The 21792-nt window shown below is 40.9% G+C and overlaps 1 protein-coding gene across 3 annotated transcripts in view; it reads right to left on the bottom strand.

Moving 5' to 3' along the window:
* Positions 1 to 21792, bottom strand: part of bcas3 (BCAS3 microtubule associated cell migration factor) — a 418130-nt gene that overhangs the window by 253949 nt on the left and 142389 nt on the right. For all 3 annotated transcript variants that reach the window (XM_022195624.2, XM_022195625.2, XM_022195626.2), the window contains 3 exons: positions 14981 to 15081; positions 10231 to 10427; positions 7819 to 7916 (listed from right to left, as the gene is read on the bottom strand). In XM_022195624.2, the coding sequence (XP_022051316.1) occupies positions 7819 to 7916; positions 10231 to 10427; positions 14981 to 15081 (396 nt within the window). The remainder of the gene's footprint in view (positions 1 to 7818; positions 7917 to 10230; positions 10428 to 14980; positions 15082 to 21792) is intronic.

Genomic DNA, 21792 nt, shown 5'->3' with positions numbered 1-21792 from the left:
CCTGTCACCAGCCAACGGGTCACCAAAGACACCCTGAGGCGATGGACAGGATGGGTGGAGGGGTAGAGTGGCAGCAAGGTGACAAAGGTGCCTATTGATGAAAATAAAATCGGGAGAGGAGGAATGGAGGGGTGGAAAGTGGTGGTGGTGGTGGTGGTGGTGGTGGGGGGTCACGGGAAATGAGGGTATTTGTCTTTAAGGAAGAGATCGGATGGCCAGGCATCTTTCTGGCCTACGTGATCACTGTTGTCAGTGTGACCGCTATAGCACAAAAATACAAGGGCCCTTTATTAGGCTGGGAGGTAATTGTGGGGTATAGGTTACTGGGGTATGTGTGTATTAGAAAAGAAAAGAGACAGAATACCACAGCATAGGTGCCTAGTCTTTTAAATGGCTGCTCAGGTATGAAGGGGACGAGAGAAGAGGGAGGGAAAGATGGAAGGCAAAGTGTGTGTCTGAGTGTGTGTGCGTGTGCGCGTGCGTGCGTGCTTGCGTGTGTGTGTGTGTGTGTGCGTGTGTGTGTGTGTGTGTGTCTGGGCCTGCAAATCTTCTATGCACATCCTTTTACGCAGTCATTCATGGCCCTGGCTTTCTTTCTGCTCCTGCCTCTGTGAGGAACAGTAACACAGGGGAAAGCCCCTTCTCGCCTCAGGGTGGTGCTGATGGTGGTAAAGAGGTGGTGGGTCAGCGGGACAAGGGGCCACTGTGTCGGTGATACAAACAGGTGCATGCATGCATACACACAATGACAAAAGGAATGACTGAAGCATTCTAGTGCTGTTGTCTTGTGGCTGTTTTAGCTCACTGACCCCCAATTCTATATACTTTCAAACTCTACAGAGCATTTGACCAGTGCCAGTTTTAGATTTGGTTGCTGAAAGTCATTTCTTAAAATTCAAAGCAGTTACTGGACTGTCCTAATTGGATAATGGTAGGAAAATTCTATTTTGAAATACCTCTACATACTTAAATCAAGTGATGCAGCTAAATTATTATAAAATAGCATTTCCAGGAAAAGTAAAAATAGCATAAAAAGTTATAGTGGGAATGAGTTATTTTACTGTTACCACTCATAAGTCTCATTTAAGACATTATAAAGGCTAAAAAAAATTAAGTGGCATTTTGTTGTGGGGAGGGGTGCATGGTAGGCCATCTGGGCTCCCCAACTATTGCTGTTGCACGTTATTCTTGTCAAAGTTGCCCTATCCCATATCTCATGTGCCCTTACTTAGTAAAAACAAAAGCAAAGGCAAATGTACTGAAGAAGAAGTTAAAGTGGTCATCAAAATAGCTCCTATTGTGTACTGTCACTGTCTTTTTGTGACTTTGTTAGATGCTGATACACTGTAAATAACACCACCTGAAACACAGACGCATTTTCTTATTTAAAGCAGTAAACTTTAAACTCTTAAACTACTGGTCAGATATTTTAGGAGCAGTTACCGAGAAAACCTTGTCTTCATCATATTGTCCTGGTTCTCAGGGCAGAAAGTCTCTGGTCAGAAAATCTCAGGCCTCTGACAGGGTGGCGTATGAACAGCATTTCTCAAAAGTAAGAAATGGTAAGAGACCTGCTTACCCCTTCATAAATAAATCAGGACTTTAGATTTACTTCATTAACTGTTAGCCAGTGTACGGAGTGAGAGGGATGTGGGTCTTTTTTGATTATGTAAAGATCTGTGTAAATGCTGTAGCAGTGTAGGAAAACAGTAACTTTTCAAATTGTCTTTAGCAGAAACTTTCAAAATTCAGTTAGGATTTGAATGGAAATCCAATTCATAGTCATGTTAATAACTACCAAGTTGTTCTGGAAACTCAGCACATTTGATTTTTGTGTGAAATTGACACCCACACTGCACGTGTGCACACACAGGCACACGCACGTGCACACGCACACGCACACAGATACAGTGGTGGTAACTGAGCTGTGATAATGTGGGGTGGATGTGGCTAATGGCTGATAGCTGCTGATCCCACACTGATTAACTCACTGCCTTACAGGATGTTGCTAATGGACTGACACGCACTAGACTGAAGTCACAAGGGTGAACATACAGCGCACACAAACATGTCTGTACACATGCAGCTCAGATAGACAAAACACTCACAATAAGGTTTAAGTGGTAGCAATTTCTCCCAACAAGTTTAAATTGAAGGTTCTGAAATTCAAGCTTCAAAGCTGTCAAAAATTCACTGTTTTCAAGAGAATTTAAAATTTTTCATCAGGTCATTACTGGTCTGAGACATTGAGCCCTATATCGATCTAACCCCAGCACCCACACAAACAAAAGTCCAGCAGCTCTCTGAAGTGTTCTGTGATAAGTCAGCTTCATCTCGTCCTGCCTGCTCTGCTCTGCCGCTAACACTATCACTGATTCACCGCCACAGATAAATCACACACACATACAGATGGAGTCAAACAGCGAGGCAGAGACGAGGCGACAAAGACGGAGACATACGTACACACACAACGAACATCACAACAACAAAAACAACAAAATGGCCGATGCTACTGACGGAGTTTTTGTTGTTGTTTCCTGTTGTGGAGCAGGGTGGCTTTCTTTACAAAGTCAAAACACAACTCCAGCAGTGTGGAGGGCGACAGGGCGGTTTATCAGTGTGTGCACGCACACACACACACAGAGGTAAGATTAAATACTCTTTCAGTCTTGTGGTGTTATCTCTCTTTCAGGTCTGTCTCCTTTTCTTTCTTTCTTGATATGACCTCCTGGGCCACAAAATGCCACTGTGTAGTCTAGCTGGGATTGAAGCCGCCTCTGCACACACGCAGACACACACACACACACACACACACACACACACACACACACACACACACACACACACACACACACACACACACACACACACACACAGCAAGGCTTGGGGTGCAGATGGGGGTATTGATAACAGCTATGCATTAATCCTGTGTATTGCAGCCGGTACAAAGTGAGACAGTAGTTGCTGTTGTGCTCCTCTGTCCCCTCCATAAAGACAGATATGCTGAGTCAAGAAGGCACAACTGGAAGCACTGTACAACACACTGTGTGTATGTGTATGTGTGTGTCCCACGCAGACGGCGTCCCATCACCTCGGGGAAGGCAGAGATAAGCAGAGTGTATGGGCTGAGATAAGATGGGAGCAGACACTGGGGAGACTGACTGACTGTAAGTGAGTCAGTGTCGGGAGAACTGCAGCTTTATGGCCTCACTGGGCCTGAGGACTCTGAAAGAAACACTTTTAGTCCAATGCAAATGGGTGAAAAACACGAGTCAACTGCAGGCTTTCATGCCACAAAATATACATTACATACAGCACAGTACATGCCAACATATATTCAAACACAAAAATACTGCTTTTAGAAATGTAAGCATGTCTGTCAGAGTCCTTTTCAAAGTTGGTGTATATGTGCAGTCATCACAGATAAAACATGTTATTGTGACATAGTATATATGTCACATGGGATAAAGCCACAAACAGGCACATAAGTATATTATTTTACATAAAGGCATACAATTAATTAGACCCTCCAGAAAAACGCGGGCAAAAATCCTTGATTATGCGAATAAATATGCGGGGTTTTATGCCATTTTATGCAGGGAAATTGCAGAAAGTTGCAAAGTATGCGAATAGTTGTGAAATATGCAAAAATATGCGCGATTCACCTGCCGTCTGGCCGCGGAGGGATGTGTCCTCTAATCAGACACTGGGACTGCTGCGGGGTTACTGGACTGACAGCCTGTGCTTTGGGAGGGGGAGAAGCTCACAGCAGCACCTGCTCCTTGTTGAAAACAGTAACTGCAGAATGATCCGAGTTTTCCTGTCAGTCTCCAAAACGGCAGAAAAAGTCGCTAGATTTGTGGTTAGTCGCTTTTGACAAAAAAAGTTGCGAGGACGCTTTGGAAAGTCGCTAGATTTAGCGAGAAAGTTGCTAAGTTGGCAACACTGGTGTCGCGCTCCGCATCAGCTCGTGCTTCTAGTGTGTGTGTGTGAATGCGCGAACTGATGACATCAGGCCGGGCGTCACATAAAAACTCACTCATAACTCCATTTATATTGGTTATAGTTTTCTCATTTTATATGGAAATTGTGAAATCAAGCGGGACCTGCATATTTCTCCTTTTTTTCGTGGAAATGTGAGATTCTTGCGGGAATTTTGCGCCGTTTTGCGGGGATTATGCGGCCTTTTGGGAAATAATTGACCCCCGCATAATCAGCAGCATTTTGGTGATTAATGCGGGAATTCATGCGATCGCATAATTCCGTTTTTCTGGAGGGTCTAATTAATGTTTGTTTTATACCATCACTTGCAATATCACAAGTGAAAGATATTTTCACATTGACTGAACTGACATCCAAACACACAGTTTTACTACATGTGAAACTGATTCCACATGTTCACATAGATTCTGTTTTTGTAGACATGTTTCACATGGCATGAAAATTCACATGACAACACACAAGATGTTGTGCACTTGGACTACAATATTTCATGTGTTTTTTGCATTGGAAGGCTAAAATCTGCAATAAGACTGAGAGTTTCTGTCAGTGGCAATGTGGATGTGATACAAGTTTACATGTAGTACATGTAGTAGTTGACGAAGAGCATTTGGATGTCACAATGAAGTTAATCTTCTGCCTTTTAGGTATAAAATGTCATCACTCTATCATTTCCTTTATATCCTAAATGAGACTGAGGGAGAAACGGCTATGCTGATGATATCATCCCATCAACATATCATGACGTGGTTCCTCTCAGTGACAACAAAAGAAAAAAATGGGACTGTACCGAATATTGGTGTAAAATGTGTCAATGGTGGCTTTAAAGCCCCGGAATGTTGCTGCTATTATTCTTCAAAATCTATTATCAGTAAATTCTGAGCTGTTGAACAAAAGTATCAAACTGAATTCAATGACTTGGCCTTAGCTACCAGCTTTGTCAGTATTCTGATTATTGAAGCTGGAATGTTTGCAAGTGTTTTATTATTGACTGGTCAGAATTAAAGGTGTACTAACTATCGGCACCTTTAACTCAAAGGTTTCAAAGACACACATCCGGTAAGTTCTGCTGCATACAAGTGTGTTCTACAGTGGGTGATACAAAAGTGATGTGTGTCTGATAAGAGGCGGCGCCATTGCAGTGGCAGGACACAACACCAAACCCTCCCTACACACACACACACACACACACACACACACACACACACACACACACACACACACACACACACACACACACACACACACACACACACACACACACACACACACACACACACACACACACACACACACACACACACACACACAGATAAGCATCACCTCCATCCCTTGGCCAGACTCTGTCCTTCTGTCTCTCCTTGCTTTGAACCAGCCAGTGAAGAAATTGAAAACACAGATGACACTGAAGGGAGACAGAAGAACCACAGATGCAGTTCTTGGCAGATGGAAGAAGACAGAAGGAGGTGGAAAAGAAAGAAAGGAAAAGGTCAGGGGATAAGACACAGGAGGTGATGTAGTTTGTAAGGGGCATGTGGAAACAAACAGGTAAAGACCGCACTGGTCTAAACACAGTTGTTGTACTTCTCACTGATTCAGCAGAGCAGTCTTTCCCATGGAACATGCTCTACAATGCCTCATTCATTTTCTCATCACCAAAGTTGAATCAAAAGTCCATTTTTGGCCCACAAACGGTTGCAAATATGTTTTCAAATAAAGCCTACACAGATGTGCAAAATTTATAATTCAAAAAATTTGGTCATAAAATGAAATGCATTGAGTGATGCTTGTACCATTTATTCAGTACACCTGGGAGAGGCTACAGGCATGAAAATACTACAGACCCAAAGAGACACTGCACTGTTGGGGTTTAAAAGGACAGCAATAAAATAATATTTCCATTTACATGTTATCAGGTTTAAAACAACAAGATACAGAAAGCTGGGTTTTTAAAGTGATGAAAACCATTTTTTTCCTTGTTAGTGATGCATTTAGAGTCTATAAAGGGTCACACATTTTTCTATTAAATGTCTGAATAATGGAAAAAAGAACAGATATTATTCTGGCTGTATTTTAAGTGAATATTGGTTAATGCTAAGCAATTTATTTTGTAATAATTATGTAAATGTGTAGATGAATGATAGTCTGGCCTGTGTAATATTGAAAAAAATAACAATGGGGTGGCAACACGTGTGGTACCATGACAAATCAACACTTATCTGCTTACAGCTGCATGTGAAGCAAAGTACCTCTTGGTATGTGTTGAAAAGCAGTGAAGGGTAGACAAAAAAAGACACTATCAGATGTGTAAACTATTTGTGACACACCCTTTTTGTGTGACACGAGCTGTAAATATTTCCTGACACCTGAGTGAAAAAGGCAGCGGTGGCTACGTGTCAGTGTGAGGGCAGATCAGATGAGTGAAGTCTCTGTCACAAGACACAGCAGATAATGCCATGGACGCCACAGCCGCTCCTCTATCTCTTTCATCAAACACAAGGCGACAGGACGTAATGTCACACAATAAGTGATGATTCCTTGCCCGCACTCGCAGTAAATACAAAGCTTACTGTGCACACACATTCACAATAGTCATGTTAACAGCATTAGACTTGCAGAGAAAAAAAAAGATATATTTTAGAGGGGGAATCCTCTCATCTGAGTGTGATTGGATTAGACAAACATCGTAACCAGATTAATGGAGACATACTATCAAAATCAATTGGAACCAAAGCAATCCTGTCAAAAGGCTGATGGACTTTGCAGGCTTATTCAGACAGTCACACTTAGCATAACAATAGGCAGAGATACAACAGGAATGCAACACACTGTCCAGCAGAGACTCTAACTGCAGAGCAAAGGTATAGAACAGCTAGTAGAAATAACTGACTACTTATAATCCACTTGAATAGGATTGTTCTGGTGTCTGACAACAGCAAAACAAATCTTTTTAACGTTAAACTCATCTTCATTTTACTACAGCAGACTGTCACATAGTACTTGTAGTAATATTTAGGAAGCAATATGCACAGTAAATAATAGTCATTATTCTAACTATAGATTGTTGTGGAATGCTGCCTTTATCTACAGTTTGGAAAGTGTTACTCCACCATGTAATACCCCAAGTCTGTCAGCATCTCAGCAGGGGACACATCTGCAAGCACCTTAATAAGTCAGTCAATTTGTTGATGTTTGATGGACATTTTCCAGTTAAACAACATCATGACACTCTTAGTCACATCCTCCATACTGTATGTTAGTGTGAAACTAAAGTCTGCTGTCTCTCAGCATCATGTATGGTCAAAGAATAGACTGGAGTCAGCTATGAGTCTAAGCCTCAATCACAGAAAATAAATCTCTACATGGAGCATCACAGTTAAAGATGTATGTTTTCATTGTTTTACTCAGGTCAGTAAAAATTATTTCTGATAATTAAACTTTCCATTCTATGAAACAGCTTTGTAACCTGGGTCTAAGAGTCAGGTATCAACGTGGTTCAGGGACCAATAAAGGAAGTAGAAGTGTCACACAAGAAGAAAAGGCAAAAACTGCTGCCTGCTACTCGTGTACATGCAGTAAAACAAACATGAACTGACAGTATCACAGAGTCGAACAGACTGGGCAGATGTGGCTGATGGGTAGAAAGGAACAAAAAAATACAACTCAGCTGCCAACTTCAGACAATGAGAGAATATAGTTCAGTAGATAGAGAAGAATGAACTACACCACAATGAAACAGGTAGGAGGACGATGTAAGAGAAGAGACAAGTGTGTGTCACAGAGCAGAAGAGGAGGTATTCAAATAAAGCAAACACCAACCTGATCCTGCGTCCATGATGTTGGACTGTCCTCGTCGATCAGCCACCAGCCGTGATGAACCAGGCATGCTAACCGGCTCTGAACGTACAGGCTGGATCCTGCACACATATATTATGTGTACTTTACTACAAAATTATATATACATATACACAGTGCTGTATTTGCCTTCCCTACAGAAATCTTCTATTTTTGCACAATGTTTCAGAAAATTAAATACATTTTCATATAAGACAAAGATAACCCAAAAAGAAAAAAAAACTCAGTTTTTAAATGATGACTGCATTTTTTGAAGGAAAATTGCTGTCCAGTCCATCTTGCTCTATGTGGAAAAAGTATTTGCCCCCTTAGCCCCAGTCTACCAAATGACTAAACTTATTTGGCAGTTGGGTTCAATCTCACCAGCCGCACTCACGGATGATCACTGCCAGGCTTGTTGAATCTAAACATCACTTAAACAGACTTTGTCTCATATTGTGAAGGGTCTCAGAAAGTAGCACATGATCCTACTTTCTAAAGAGATTCAAGAACAGATGAGAAACAAAGTCTAATCCAGGAGGTCACAAAAGAACCCAGACAAACATTAAAGAACTGCAGACCTCACTGGTCTCAGTTAAGGTCAGTGTGCGTGATTCCATAATAATGAAGACTCTGGGGGAAAATGGATCCATGGGAGAGTTGCGAGGTGCAAACCACTATTGACCAGGCAGGACATAAAGGTCCTCTGTTTGCAAAAAACATCCAGATGACCTCCAAGTAGGGCTGGGCGATATGGCCAAAAAATAAAATCTCGATTTTTTTAGTCAACTTGGATGATTATGATTTTAATGGATTTTTGTTGTTTCTTTGCGGTCTGTATGCTATGCCTAGTGCTAGCCATGCCTAGGGTTGCCACCTTTCGGAAACGAAAATAAAGGACACCCATCCACCACCAGTAAAATTGAAAAGACATTCACAGATTCAGACTTCCGGCATCAATAACTCATTAGATATACAATGTTATTTCTGCAACTTGAAAGACAGCTTTATTTGATAAAACTGGGCTTGTAGCACAACATCTGCCTTACAACGATGGGAAAGAGGCATCATTTATGTTTTGACAACCTATATCTAATGAGTTATTGATGCTGGAAGTCTGAATCTGTGAATATCTTTCCAACTTTACCAAACGCGGGGCCACAACCACCCAAGGAGTGGTATATTTAATTTTGAAAAAGCATTTAGTCATACTTAAAGCTTTAAGTGCTTTATTAACACAAAACTAAGAGTTTTGTATTGTTTTATGATCACAGGTTCTGTCTAAAAAGATGTGGCATCATTTTAACAGTGAAACCATACTAATAAAATGTAATGACCAACCAGTGTGTAATACTGGATTCTGCAAAAACTGAATGCAGAATACTGGACAAAGAAATTCTCTACAGATATTTTTCCCATCTAAATCTTTTCTTAACACAATGAATGTATTATACGGAGCCCCTCTCATGACATGGTAAAAAAATAAATAGATTGTGGCCACGATATAGCTATAACGTGCGCAGGAAATACTACTTTGTTACTATTAATATCATTCCTGGACAGCTGGGTAAGCCACTCGAGCGCACCCTCTCTACAACCTGCAATAATATGTGTACGGGCCGTACCTACGTGATGTTCCTAAAATGAGTCTTTTCTTAGCTGTTCTAGTCCATATCTTGTTATCCCGCATTTAGGAAGTTATTTATTTAGGCCTGTGTTTGATACTTTGTTGCAACGGGTAGCCTATCTGCTGACGTGTCACCCGATTTACAAACTTTTTATCCTCATCCTGTTACTACATGTTGTTTTGTTGTGCTAATATGTAGCCGTAAACTCATTTGTGTCTGTAGGAGCTGCAGCCCTGCACACATATCAGGACACTTTTCAGGAACAGCTGAGGGGTGTAGGCATACTACTAAGCGAGGTATGTTGAGCATAAAACCGGAGTTTTCTGTGTCACGAAGGTGTCTCTGTTTTAACCTGTTGTTGTGCCGCTACTCTTCGTTTTCACAGTACCTTTTGCAAACCTTGCACATGACTGTAGTTTGATCTGTGTCAGTCTTGTCAAAGCCGAACCACTTCCATATAATCGATGTAACATAAGGCCCTTTTCTCGCGACCAACTCTTCATCTGCTGTTGTGTCTGCCATAACGGCGGTGTGACTGTTTTGGCGGAAGGAGATGAGAGGCGGAAGCAAACGCCAGTGCACAAGTCGTGAAAAGGCAGAAGAAGAATCTGTATTGTTATATATTTAAGTTCGCCTCGATTTTACGATTTTGCAAATTTTCAAATCGTCAGGTTTTAAAAATGCAAATTAATTGAATTAATTCGATTTATCGTCCAGCCCTACCTCCAAGACTGTTGGGATAACATCATTTTGAATAGTTTCTAAGTACCTGAGGCTGTGTAGATCCAGGTCATCCGTATCAAAGTCCAAGAGGGGCTGCTGGACATCTGTAGGGCCCTGGGACTGAAGCACTGAGGACGAGGAGGAAATGACTGTGGTCTGGCCTGAAGGGTGAATGGTCTTGAACTGAAACTGCGGGCCCATCCATAGGCGCCGGTGTGGTCCTGTGTGGGTCACAATTTCCACCTGGGAAAATGGTAAAAAGGTTAGTATAAGGACAGAATCATTTTTAGTCTTTTAAACAACGTTACTAAAGATCTCGAACAAACTTTTCTGTAACCTCTGTGCAGCTGGCACCGCAAAACATCGAGCTAAATGCTAACATTGCATGCACAAAATGACAATGCTAACATGCTGATGTGTAGCAGGTAATTTTTACCTTGACTGTTCCATTTACCATGGTAGCACGCTACATTTGCTAAATAGCACTAAATGCTACAAGTACATCTGAGGCTCATAGAAATGTCTGTTTTCAAGGTATCTGATTAGAAACAAAAGTCACATTAAAATACTCTTGCTGGTTGTTAGAGAGCAATGTTTAGCATGTTCATTGTTTTAGTTTAGTAGGCTAGCATGCTAATATTTGCTAACTGACACAAAACACACAGTAAATCTCCAACTAATGCAAATGTCATTAGTTTTGCATTTAACTGGTAATTTAAACAGAGGGGTCTTAGTTCTTATTTCAATACTCAAACACCCTACACAGTCCTCAGATAAACTTACTTATATGACATCCAACTAAAAGCTTGCAGTACTCCTGTGCCGCTGAAAGTCTGATGATAATGTCAGAACTCATCATAGTCTTCTATGTGTTGTGAGTGTTGGTGGCATAATGGGAAGCCTTCCCAGAGGGTTAATAGAAGTGTGATACTAGCAACAGCATGGCAGTGAGACTGAGGTGAGGCCTACTGGGAGAATAAGATGGCATTGGTGTGGCAGGCGGTCCATGGACGCCTGAGTGGAGTGAACTAAAGATGTCTCAAAGTAGGATAGGAGAGTGGGCAACTCAGAAACATCAGATTATTACTGCCTTCTGCACAAGTTTACCGACTAACCATCTCCTGCATGGACTTCAACTTTCCACTGCTCTCCCACGCTAACTCTGCCTGTTCAACTCCCTGCAGCACTTAACACACCTCTCAGAGTCTCACTGTTCACATTTCATTATCTTCCCTTCATACGCGTCTGTCTCTCACCTCAGCCGAACACTCAGCTTACTCCACTCGGCTGCCAGGTGCCAACATCTCAACACTCTCTTAATTCTACTGTGTGTCTGTGTTTATACACACTAATATCCATAAACATGTCGAGATATATGTGGTCTATCACAGCTGTGCAAATTGGGACACAGAAGGAGGGAGGAGGATTGTCACTTTGCATGTGTGTGTGTGCTTTGCCAGTTAACACCATCAATGTCACGCCTACCACAGAGCCAAACAGCTGCCAGTATGCTCTCTTTGCAGCAGGATGAAGGTCCAGATGTTACAGTCCACTGTCAATGCACAGCACCCCTCCCCTTCCAGACTTGTCGGACACAGCTGGTGACAGATTTGCCCTTACAGCCTAACCTCTAGGACTGGACACCAAATTAAATAAAGCTAACTGACAAGCAAAAATTTTTTTTGCCTCAATCTCAAACATTCAACGAGTCGAAATCAGGGCAGAGGTAAGTACAACAAGCCTTACCATACAAAAAAAAAAAAAAAAAAAAGCAACATGCATCAAACTGATGGTTTTATCAAAGAGGTGCACTTAGCTCTAAGGTCTTTGCGTGCTTCAAAAGACCATGTCTTAAGTGTTTTTACCTGTTTGAAAGGCTAATTTGAATGACAGACATTAGTCTTTCCTCATCTGGATTACACTCCACTGATTAGTCTGTCTCTCTCCATGAACAGTCTTTGTCTTGATGTAATAATTTGCTCAAATGGGGAAAATGTGGTGCTGCATCACCCTTTCAAATGTAACAGTTATCCAAATAACCAAAGCCTGTTTCTAATGGATTGCATTAAATAAGATTGACAATTGTAAGTGACCATGCAATACTGCATCAGCGGTTACTTTCAGCAATGAAAGGTGCCATCCTGACCTGGAATTCCTTCTGAAATGACAAATGGAAGCTTCTGGTAATATTTGAGCCCAAAATGTCATGATTAGCAAAAATTGCTGGCTTATGGTTGCAAATGCTCATTTTAAAATACTTTGAGAGAACCTGTCAGTTTTCAATCAGTCTAGCATTAACTATATTTATATATATTTTAGCAATATGACCTGTTAATGTGTGAAGCTGGTATGACTACTTATTTCAGACAGATCTACAAAGTGTCTGACCCCACTCCCTCTCAGATTCTGATGTCAGAAAGGTGGTTTAAGACAAAAAGTACTTTGACAAAATGTATTAAGCCTGTACTAAGTATTGTAAGAGGTCTGTTCATGAGGTCCAAGATATGTTTTTATACAAAATTTGACGTTGTGTATCCATATCGCTGAATATATGCCATCCAAGCTGCATGTGCATGAGAATTAGCCAGTGTTCAACTGATGGGTGGTGGAATTGATTTTTTTATTGGTTCACCTCAGGTGGCTCTCAGGTGTTAAGAGCAGGTTGTCCACTCAAGGCTCATCATTTAAAAACTGACATGCAGCAGCACAATTTATCAACTCTACTGGTTTAACGACAAGAGCATCTACTGCTTAATAATTCATATGTCGTGAATGAACAACCAATAAAACATATCAATGGACAAATGATGACTATAATCATTCGTACTGGCCCAGAATACACTTATTCATGCAGTATCAAACACTGACTACTCATTAATTTTCAAGATGTTTGTCACGCCCTCTGCTTGCCATCTAACTGACAGATGAGATGTAAATACCTGAGGTGGACTCTGGAGGGACAAGTGGTTTTGTTGTTCACTGACAGTTAGCTGAAGAACAACTGACACTGATAGGCAGCAAATGGCACAGCACTGCAGAGAGCTGAAGCACTGACATGGAAGGTCACAAACCTCACATTTCATTAAGGAAAGGCCGATCAATCCTAAATCCTAACCCAATGTCAAAATGCCTGCTGATAATCAAATGAAGGCCTCTGATATAATATAATGCAATCCATGAGGCAATGCTTAGACTGTAATTTAATATAGCCTATATGTATTTAGCATTCCGCAATCCAGCAAGCTATTGTGTTTGATATCTTCCATTCTTACCACATATTTAAGAGGGACTGGTTGAGGAACAAACTGCCATATGTAACTGACGTAAAAGCAAATGTTTTCATGTTGGTTCTGCCTTTTAGTCCTAAATTCTTTGACAGTTTGAAATGTTTCACAAGAGATACTTCCAAGTCATCTAGGGTACATGTTTAGAGAACAGGAGCTGTAAGGTTACATCTCCAACCACTGACAAATGCATCACTACCACAGCTCTGACAGGAAGTCGCCAAAAATACAGGTTAGTGCAATGGATAGTTGTGCTTCTGGCAAACTATCATGACAGATATGAACCTGGGCCTCTGCAAGCTAAGTGGGGTGCATTTTAACCAATCAATTATGCATGCAGTGGAATTATTGATGGTGAAAATGTAGTGGGTTACCTGCCTAAACCAGAGATGAGTGCTATGAGGGTTAACCAAGCTGAAAAGACCAGGGTGAGCGTAACAGATTTTTCAATACTGCAAGCTTTTAGAACAATTTGGAATGGTGTTATGATTAATGTAGAAGTCACAAAATAATTAACGTTATTCATTAGTGCAATGATTCCCTCTGGAAAAAAAAAAGGAAAACAGATCTCTTTACAAATGCAAACAGACACAATCGTGTCAAAGTTGAATTAAAGGAACACTGCATTCTTGATGAGACAGGTCCAGCTCTTCGGGTCTCAGCTTTATTTGAAAATGCATACGTGAGGGGAGGATAGCATGTCCAAGCTGTAATCCAGTTATGCAAACACTCAAAGATGGAATTGATAGAAATGAAGTCAAAAGTCTGATGCGACAACACTAGAAACATGCAATTAATTTACTGTAGCCACATGGTGGTAATGAAATGCTAATAAAGCTGTTATGGTTCATTGGTCAGGAAATGGTCACTGTTTTATCAATGTTACTGACTTTTAAAACAGCTGGATCTTTAGCAGGATTTTTAGCTACTGCAACATTCACCTGCTAATCACCAACTTTGGTGGTGTTGTGATCAGTCTAAGAGGAGGTCTGATGAGTTAATTATAGCTTTCTAGTTCAAGCTGAAAACAACCCTGCAGCAATGAAGGTGCACAATTTTGAAGGTGTATCACTGAGAACTTTCCATTTTCATATTACATAAAATCATTTGATTAACTGAATACATTAAAAACATCAACTAGTGCTAGCTTTAATCTAATTCAGCATAGGCTGTCAAAGTGTGAGAGCAGGACATGCCTGTGTTACTTTGACACGATGTCTTCTGAAAAGTATCCCTGAGTGCTCTCTGGCTGTACTCATGATTCATTGTGAAAAGGTATTTGTTCATTTCCTCACAGAGACAACAGGCTTTGATCCATTCAAAATTTGATTTTTTTATGTTGGTACTGAAACGATGTAAATATCAGCAACTGGAACAACACAATTCAACTTAATTGTATTTATATACATCCAGTTAACAACATGACATCTAGCACTTAACATAGCAAGATACAAATTTAGAACTGTGTGAAGGAACAAAAACCCCGAATAAGGTCTAAGGAAAAGGCCTTACCTGAGAAAGCCACTCCTCGTCCTCCTGGCCACTGTGGTCTGATGCCAGGCTGTCAGATGACTCATGACGTGTTATTGGACCTGGACTTCCTGGGGGCATCGCTGAGAGAAACAGACACACAACAGATTATTATATAACTTATAAGTTCTACCCAGGGATGATATCTACATAAGGAAGCTGACAACTGCCAACACTGGGAATCCAATAGATCTACTTTTCTAAAATAAAGCGAGGTGAGTAAAACAGCATAAAGGGAAGGACAAGAAAAAAACACAATTATATGTTTGTCTTCCTCTCATTTGGGCATATGGGTGCGTGCCAGAGTGTGTGAAAAAGCACGTGTACAGTAAAGTGTGGGAAAAACAGGAACAGTATCTGCATGTGAGTGTTACAGAGAGACAGTGACAGAGAGACCCGGAGACAGATGGAGCTCCTGCAGGCTTAAATAAGCAGGCGAGGAGAATGAGGCCTAATGTGTCAAATCAGTCCTTTCTCTGTCTCCCACCTCAGGGATGAGTTCTTTAAACACAGGAATGGCTAATAAACTTGTCAAGTCCACATCTGGAGCACAGGAGGCGCTCCGGTCTTCATCCACATGCACTTGCCAGGTGTTCACACACCCTTGATGAAGGCAGTTTGGTGTTTGACACCTCTGAAGCGAACGTCACATCACTCCTCACCCTTGCTTTAACCCAACACAATCACACGTTTCTGCACCTTTTATACACCTGCTTCTGAAACCGCACTCACTGTATGCATAAATGTGTCAGAAAAAGAATATGTTCAGAAGAACTAGGTAGTCACCACATTTATTTTATTCATCAGGTATATTCTCTCCAATTCTCCAACTGGTTCCTAAAGTATTCTTGTCTCCACTCTGCTTTGTATTTACACAGCCTGCAGTTCACCTGAAATGTCTTTAAATTGTTGTCTTGTGATTGCAACAACGTCAAACACAGATTTTCAGTTGTGCAGAAAGAGGTTAGTTGTGAGGCGAACAGTGAAGAAAACTTGAAACCCGTAGTACCTATGAATAATACAGAGAGACAAAAACTTAGTCTGCCTTTAAAGAAAAAGAAAACAGAATTAATGGTAATTTCAAAGAAAAATGTCATCCCAACCTGTAACATAAAATTAGACCAAGAAACACTGAAGCAGGTGCATCATTTCCAACATCTCAGTTTATGGATGACATCAGATGGGAGGAGTGAAACAGACATCAGATGTCGAGTAGGAATGGTAAGAACAGCATGTATGAAAATGAAAAATACAAGAAAATAAGAAAACAACAGTTAACATCCATATGAGGACTCTCAGCTGTTCCATCCTACCAGTTCTAATGTATGGATGTGAATTTTGGTTTTACAGGCACATGCTATGTATATCGTATATGGACAGAATTACCCATGAAGATGTTTTAAAACTATTAAACACAAATTATACACTATTGAGCAAAATTAGGAAATGGCAAGCAACATTTTTGGACACATCATGAGGAAAGAGACCCTGGAATATATCGTCACAACTGGAAAAATGAATGGGAAGAGAGGACGAGTCAGACGGAGAATGACTTACATCATGGCTACGCATGGAACGGGCAACAGTCACAATTCAGAAAGCAAGAGATCAGATTAGATGGACAGAAATGATGACCTACACTGAATGGCATGGCACTTGACTGACTGACTGACTGCAGATTGCAATATTTTTAGTTTTTTATTTTACGATTCTGGTGCAAACAGCTTATTTGGGGCATTTTTTAATATCAGACATGTAAAATCCAGGTATTTTATCAAATATCACAGTTATAAGAATAGATTTTGATAATTTTCCTAACACGCCACAGATGATGAGTTATAGTGCTATTGGAAAATTGAAAATGCATCAATTCAGTTTTTACAGTTTCTTGCTCATGAATTATTTAATTTTGTTGATGTTTTAAAGATAACAATGAGGTGGGTTTTGGAGTTCCGAAAGGATGTAGGCATTTAATACCTAAACATAGCTTAGAAGAACTGCACATGACCTTGGAAACAGGACAGGACTTTTGTCGTTGTAGAAGTGAACAAGCATGAAAGACAATGGCAGAGAGATGTAGGGTAATGATGAGTAAAGCTTTAGAGATAATTCTGTAAGCAAAGTATCTCATGATTTCCTTCTATGTCCCCGCCTGCTTCCTGCCTTGATTCTGAAATGATACATTTCTCTCAGTATCCTCACTGATAAGTTGTATGGCATGCTGCAGATACTCTACAGATATAACAGGTTTGAAAACATACAAGCATGTTTAATAGATTAAAACTTATTTCTGCAGTAGCTGAGCTTGATTTTAACAAACCTTAGCCTTAATAGCTTCTTGCATAAACATTACACAACTGTGGGTAATGACTTAATTGAAGACAATACTTTATCAGCATCAAATCATTGCATGGTGAATACACAGTTCCTCTGGAAAACAATGAATAATGTTTCATTATTCAATTCAACCTTTCATTCAGATTTTACCATTTTTTCTTGTTGCTTTGACAGCAGTTTGTATGATGAAAACTTAAGTTTTCAAGCTGTGTGTGGATGAGCCACAGCAAAAAAAAAAAAAAAACAGGTTAGAGCAATAAGCTGATATAATCTCTCTAATAAAGTCTGTCTGTACATTAAGAGGTAAAGACTAGAGAGGTCACATAGCAAAATTACCAGATTATTGGTAAATATGATGCAGTTAATAAATATACTGACAGTCAATAGAAACTTTGAGGTAGAAATGTACGCAGAATTCAACTTGTAGGGGGGTTCTAATTATTCATTGTGGATTTACTGATGATCTAGTGCCCCAGTAGTTGAGATAATGATGAGTTGTCATTTTGTCATGATTCATTGCACATGGGTTGGTCACTTTGCAAAAGTGAACCAAATACACACCAAGCAATACTCAGTGAGTATCTGCACAATTTCAGAATGGGTTTTGAAGGCCTATATAAAGGCCCAAAAAAGGCCACCATTGTTAGTCCAGTGAACAGCATCATGCCGCGTCTATCACATGAACAACGTCTCCGGGCACTGGGTATGGTGGAGGCCGGTTTGAGCTACAGTGATGTAGCCAGGCGTATGGGCTGTTCCCAACCCACAATCACAAGCCTGGTCCAAAGCATACGCCGATGGATTGCTGCCTGCATCGAAGCAAATGGAGGCCATACTTGGTATTGACTGTTGTGACTTTGTGTTTGGCAGGTGCCGTTTTCTTTTGTGAAATTCTTTATTTTGAAATCATTCTTGAAACTTTAGATTTTTGTTTCTGTATGCCAATATGCTAAACTAATGATTCATATGAAGAAAATCCAGTTTCGGGCTTCAAAATAAAAATTGTGTTGAAAAATATGGTCTCAAAGTTTTTAATGACTGTCAGTGTACTACGTGTCAGGAAACGTCTGAAGAATATCCATCACAACACTACAGTGTTCAAACACATTTAAAGCAAACAAACAAACTTCCTACTTGCCAGGTACTTGCTAGTACATCAAAAATACTTTTGTTGAGGTTGCCGTTATTTGGGTGAACTGACCCTTTAACGACCTCAAGATTCCATGCAGAGGGAAAGAGGATAAGGGCTAGAGAAAAAGACAGAGGCAGAGAAGGTTCCGCATGTTCTTTTAAAATGTAGGAGAGAAGAACAAAGCCTGCGTTGTGTTACTTATTAAACAAAATCACGACTCCCCTATTTCCTCCTCCTGCTTCACTCCCACTGCCTCGCTCTCCCTCACTCTCTCTCTCCTTGCTCTCTGACCCTTGGGGCCAATAGCTGTTCCCTAATTAATTATTGATGTTCTGAAGCAGTTGGTGAACTGGCTGGATCGGGTTTCCAGTGGGTGGGTGTGTGGGGGCTTTCAATGGCCGGAGTCACGGCCAGGCTCCGTTGTGGGGAACTATTGGTCATCCCCATGGGTCAAGCAAAGAGACAACCTTCTGTGTGTGTGTGTGTGTGTGTGTGTGTGTGTGCGTCTGCGTGCATGTCAGCAGCCAGACTGACACCGGCATTTACAGTCATATCTGCTCATCTCAGCGTCCAGCTAGCCCGCTACTCGGCCTTCTGCTTTTACAATGCTCATTATTGGCTCTTAAGAGACAGAACGTCAATGCAATTTCACAGAGAGCAAATTTTTTAAGTGCAAACTTATTGCACCGCACTTAAGAAAAGGAGTCTGAATGTATGGCTGTAGGCATGGTAGAAATGACTGTGTTTTGTTATTGATGGATTTAAAGACATCGATAAAGCGCAAGGAGCTTTATTATTACTGAGGAACGGAAAAGAACTAGCATCAGTGCAACGATAATAATCCATAATATGTAAACTAGGGCTCACTACAAATGATAATGATTCTGAGTAGAGCGTTTTCTAAAGATGTGCTGAATGTTTTGTCCACAACTATCATGTCTTAATGCCTTTTTGGGTCCAAAAATGTATTTCTGGACTTTTTCTGAATAATTAAGGAATGAAAAAATAGTGATTTTCAGATCAGACTAAATGCGAGTCAAATATACACTAATTTAAAGACAAATTGGAACAAAAAATAATAACAATTTCAGTGTATAAAAAGGTTTCTGACGATGAGCAGCACCAAATTAAAAGAACAATGCCTCAGTTTATCACAACACTTCAGTGAAACTACTGCTGTTTATCTATTAGTCAATACAAAAACTTTAATATTTTTTATAGTAATAATAATAATGATGTATTAAGTAAGAACTTCACTTTCTGAGTACTTGATAAATGCCAAAAAAAAAAAACAACCAAAAAAACAATTACAAATAAGTAATCAATTATTTTTGACATCCAGTTCCAGTTGAGGCAACTCTTTCTTGAAAATCTATGATACAGTGGCCTACTGTTTGCAGCACCATAAATCAAATATGGAAATTCTATATATGTAATTTTACATCAGTGTAACAGAAATACCTTGATTTTTCACTTATTAAATTTGCAGGATTCTCCAAAAACGCAGAGAAAGTAAATGGAAAACTTACATTTTCATTTTCAATTTCAAAGCTAAGTTTAAAATGAATTTAAAATACTTAAAATATAATTTACAATCAACTTGTCATAGTAACTGCTTGGTTCTTATCTTTTCTTTTTTCCCCTTAGGGTTAGGTGATGATGTGCTTGCGGTCCCACATAAGCAGCAGAACCACAGTACTGAAGAACAGAGTTGTCTGTGTCACCGTCTTTATTGACTGTGGAGAGAGTGGTGTTGTGCTGTGCTGAAGGCTGGTAGCCAGTGGCCTGTTAGCCAGAGCAGTGAAGCAGGGAGTCAGAACAAGAACAAAGGCTGCCTAGGTATTGATGTAGCCCGACCTCCTGGGGACTGGGGGCCGGGGGCTGGACAGGCCGATCTCCAGGGGTAGATAAGGGGCTAACAATCTGATAGATCTGGAGAGCTGGCTGCATGGTGGACAGAGGATAGCCGTCTTGTCTGGGCTGTCAGCTCTGCTCACCTTTATCTCATTCATTTGTATTTTTTACAGATTCATTTTGCTGTCTTTTATTTTTCGTCTTTGTCGTTTTACCCTCTGTAGTTGGTTGCCAGACATTTCACTTGCGAGGATCCCTCTCAACTCCTCCACCTGTCTGTCTTCTCACTTTCCTCTCTTCTCGCGTTCCTCTTTTGAGCAGTACTCCGGCAGATAGGTGCTGGCATACTGACAGAGTGGGATAGCTTAGTCATTATATATCATTCAAGGCGTATTTGACTGGCAGTTTCCTCATTCAGCCAGCGCTACACTTACCCCATCCTTTCTCTGCCTCTCTTTGATTACTGACCCAGTCATGGCGCCATGGTTTCTCTTTACCAAACGCCTGATGCTCCAAAGCCTTCACTCTGGCCCCTCTCTCGGAGCAATTAGATCTATTGACGAGGCAACTGTGGCTGGCCTGTCATGGGCCTCAAAGTCCCAAGAGAGCTGCCAAGCCAGCCAGTCAGTCAGTCTCCACAATTAGCACATTATATGACAGGTAGGGAGGGGAGGGCTACGGCCAAAAAACATAGCCTCCGTTGCTGCTTCCATCGCCAGGCTCAAAGGAGCCAGCCAGAAATCTAGGTGGTAAATTATTCACTGGTTTGTTTGCTTCACAGCAACTTTGTGGTGAGAGTGAGAGGTGTTGGAAAACATCCTGCTGACAGCTTGATAAATATCACCCCCCAAAAATAATCCATGGAAAAAAGTCACTGGAGATAAAAAGTCTGAAGTGATTGCAGGTGATGAGGGTGTGCAAACTGTTCCGTACACCTTTAACACCTCTGGCCCAAGACAAAAAGAGCCCATTCACACATACTTCTGGGGATGCAGTCAGAAATCCTATGCTTCCACCTTTGCTACAGATTGAGGATTCCCCAAACACAAAAACTTGGCTCAAGATTGCTTTTCTTAAGCCAGATCGAACTACAGCATCTCCTCTATTTGTGAGTATACTGTATAATGTGTGTCTCTCTCTTCCTTATCTCTCCAAGGCTATGCTGTGCGTTGCCATCCTCGGCAGGGCTGAGTGCTGCCAGTAGCTGCTACAGATGGACAGGTGGAGATAGTGACCATGAAGTGGCGCCACCGCTGCCTTTTATCATCCCGTCCTGGAGGCTCCGGTCTGGCCTGACCCCGGCCCTTCCTCTCCCCTTCCTATTCCTTTCCCTGCATACTGCATTTTTAATCAGCCTGGGTCATCCAATATAGAGCCACGAGACCGGAGACCATAGCCTGTCAGTCAAGTACTGCCACCTCTTCGCCTTGCACCACCTTCCTAGAGACATGGTCTGTCTGTAAGACAATTA

The sequence above is a fragment of the Acanthochromis polyacanthus genome, chromosome 13, assembly GCF_021347895.1.
Source record: "Acanthochromis polyacanthus isolate Apoly-LR-REF ecotype Palm Island chromosome 13, KAUST_Apoly_ChrSc, whole genome shotgun sequence".
Taxonomy (NCBI): Eukaryota; Metazoa; Chordata; class Actinopteri; family Pomacentridae; genus Acanthochromis; species Acanthochromis polyacanthus.
Note: the sequence above shows the minus strand (reverse complement) of the source record. Positions and strands in the feature narration are given on the sequence as shown.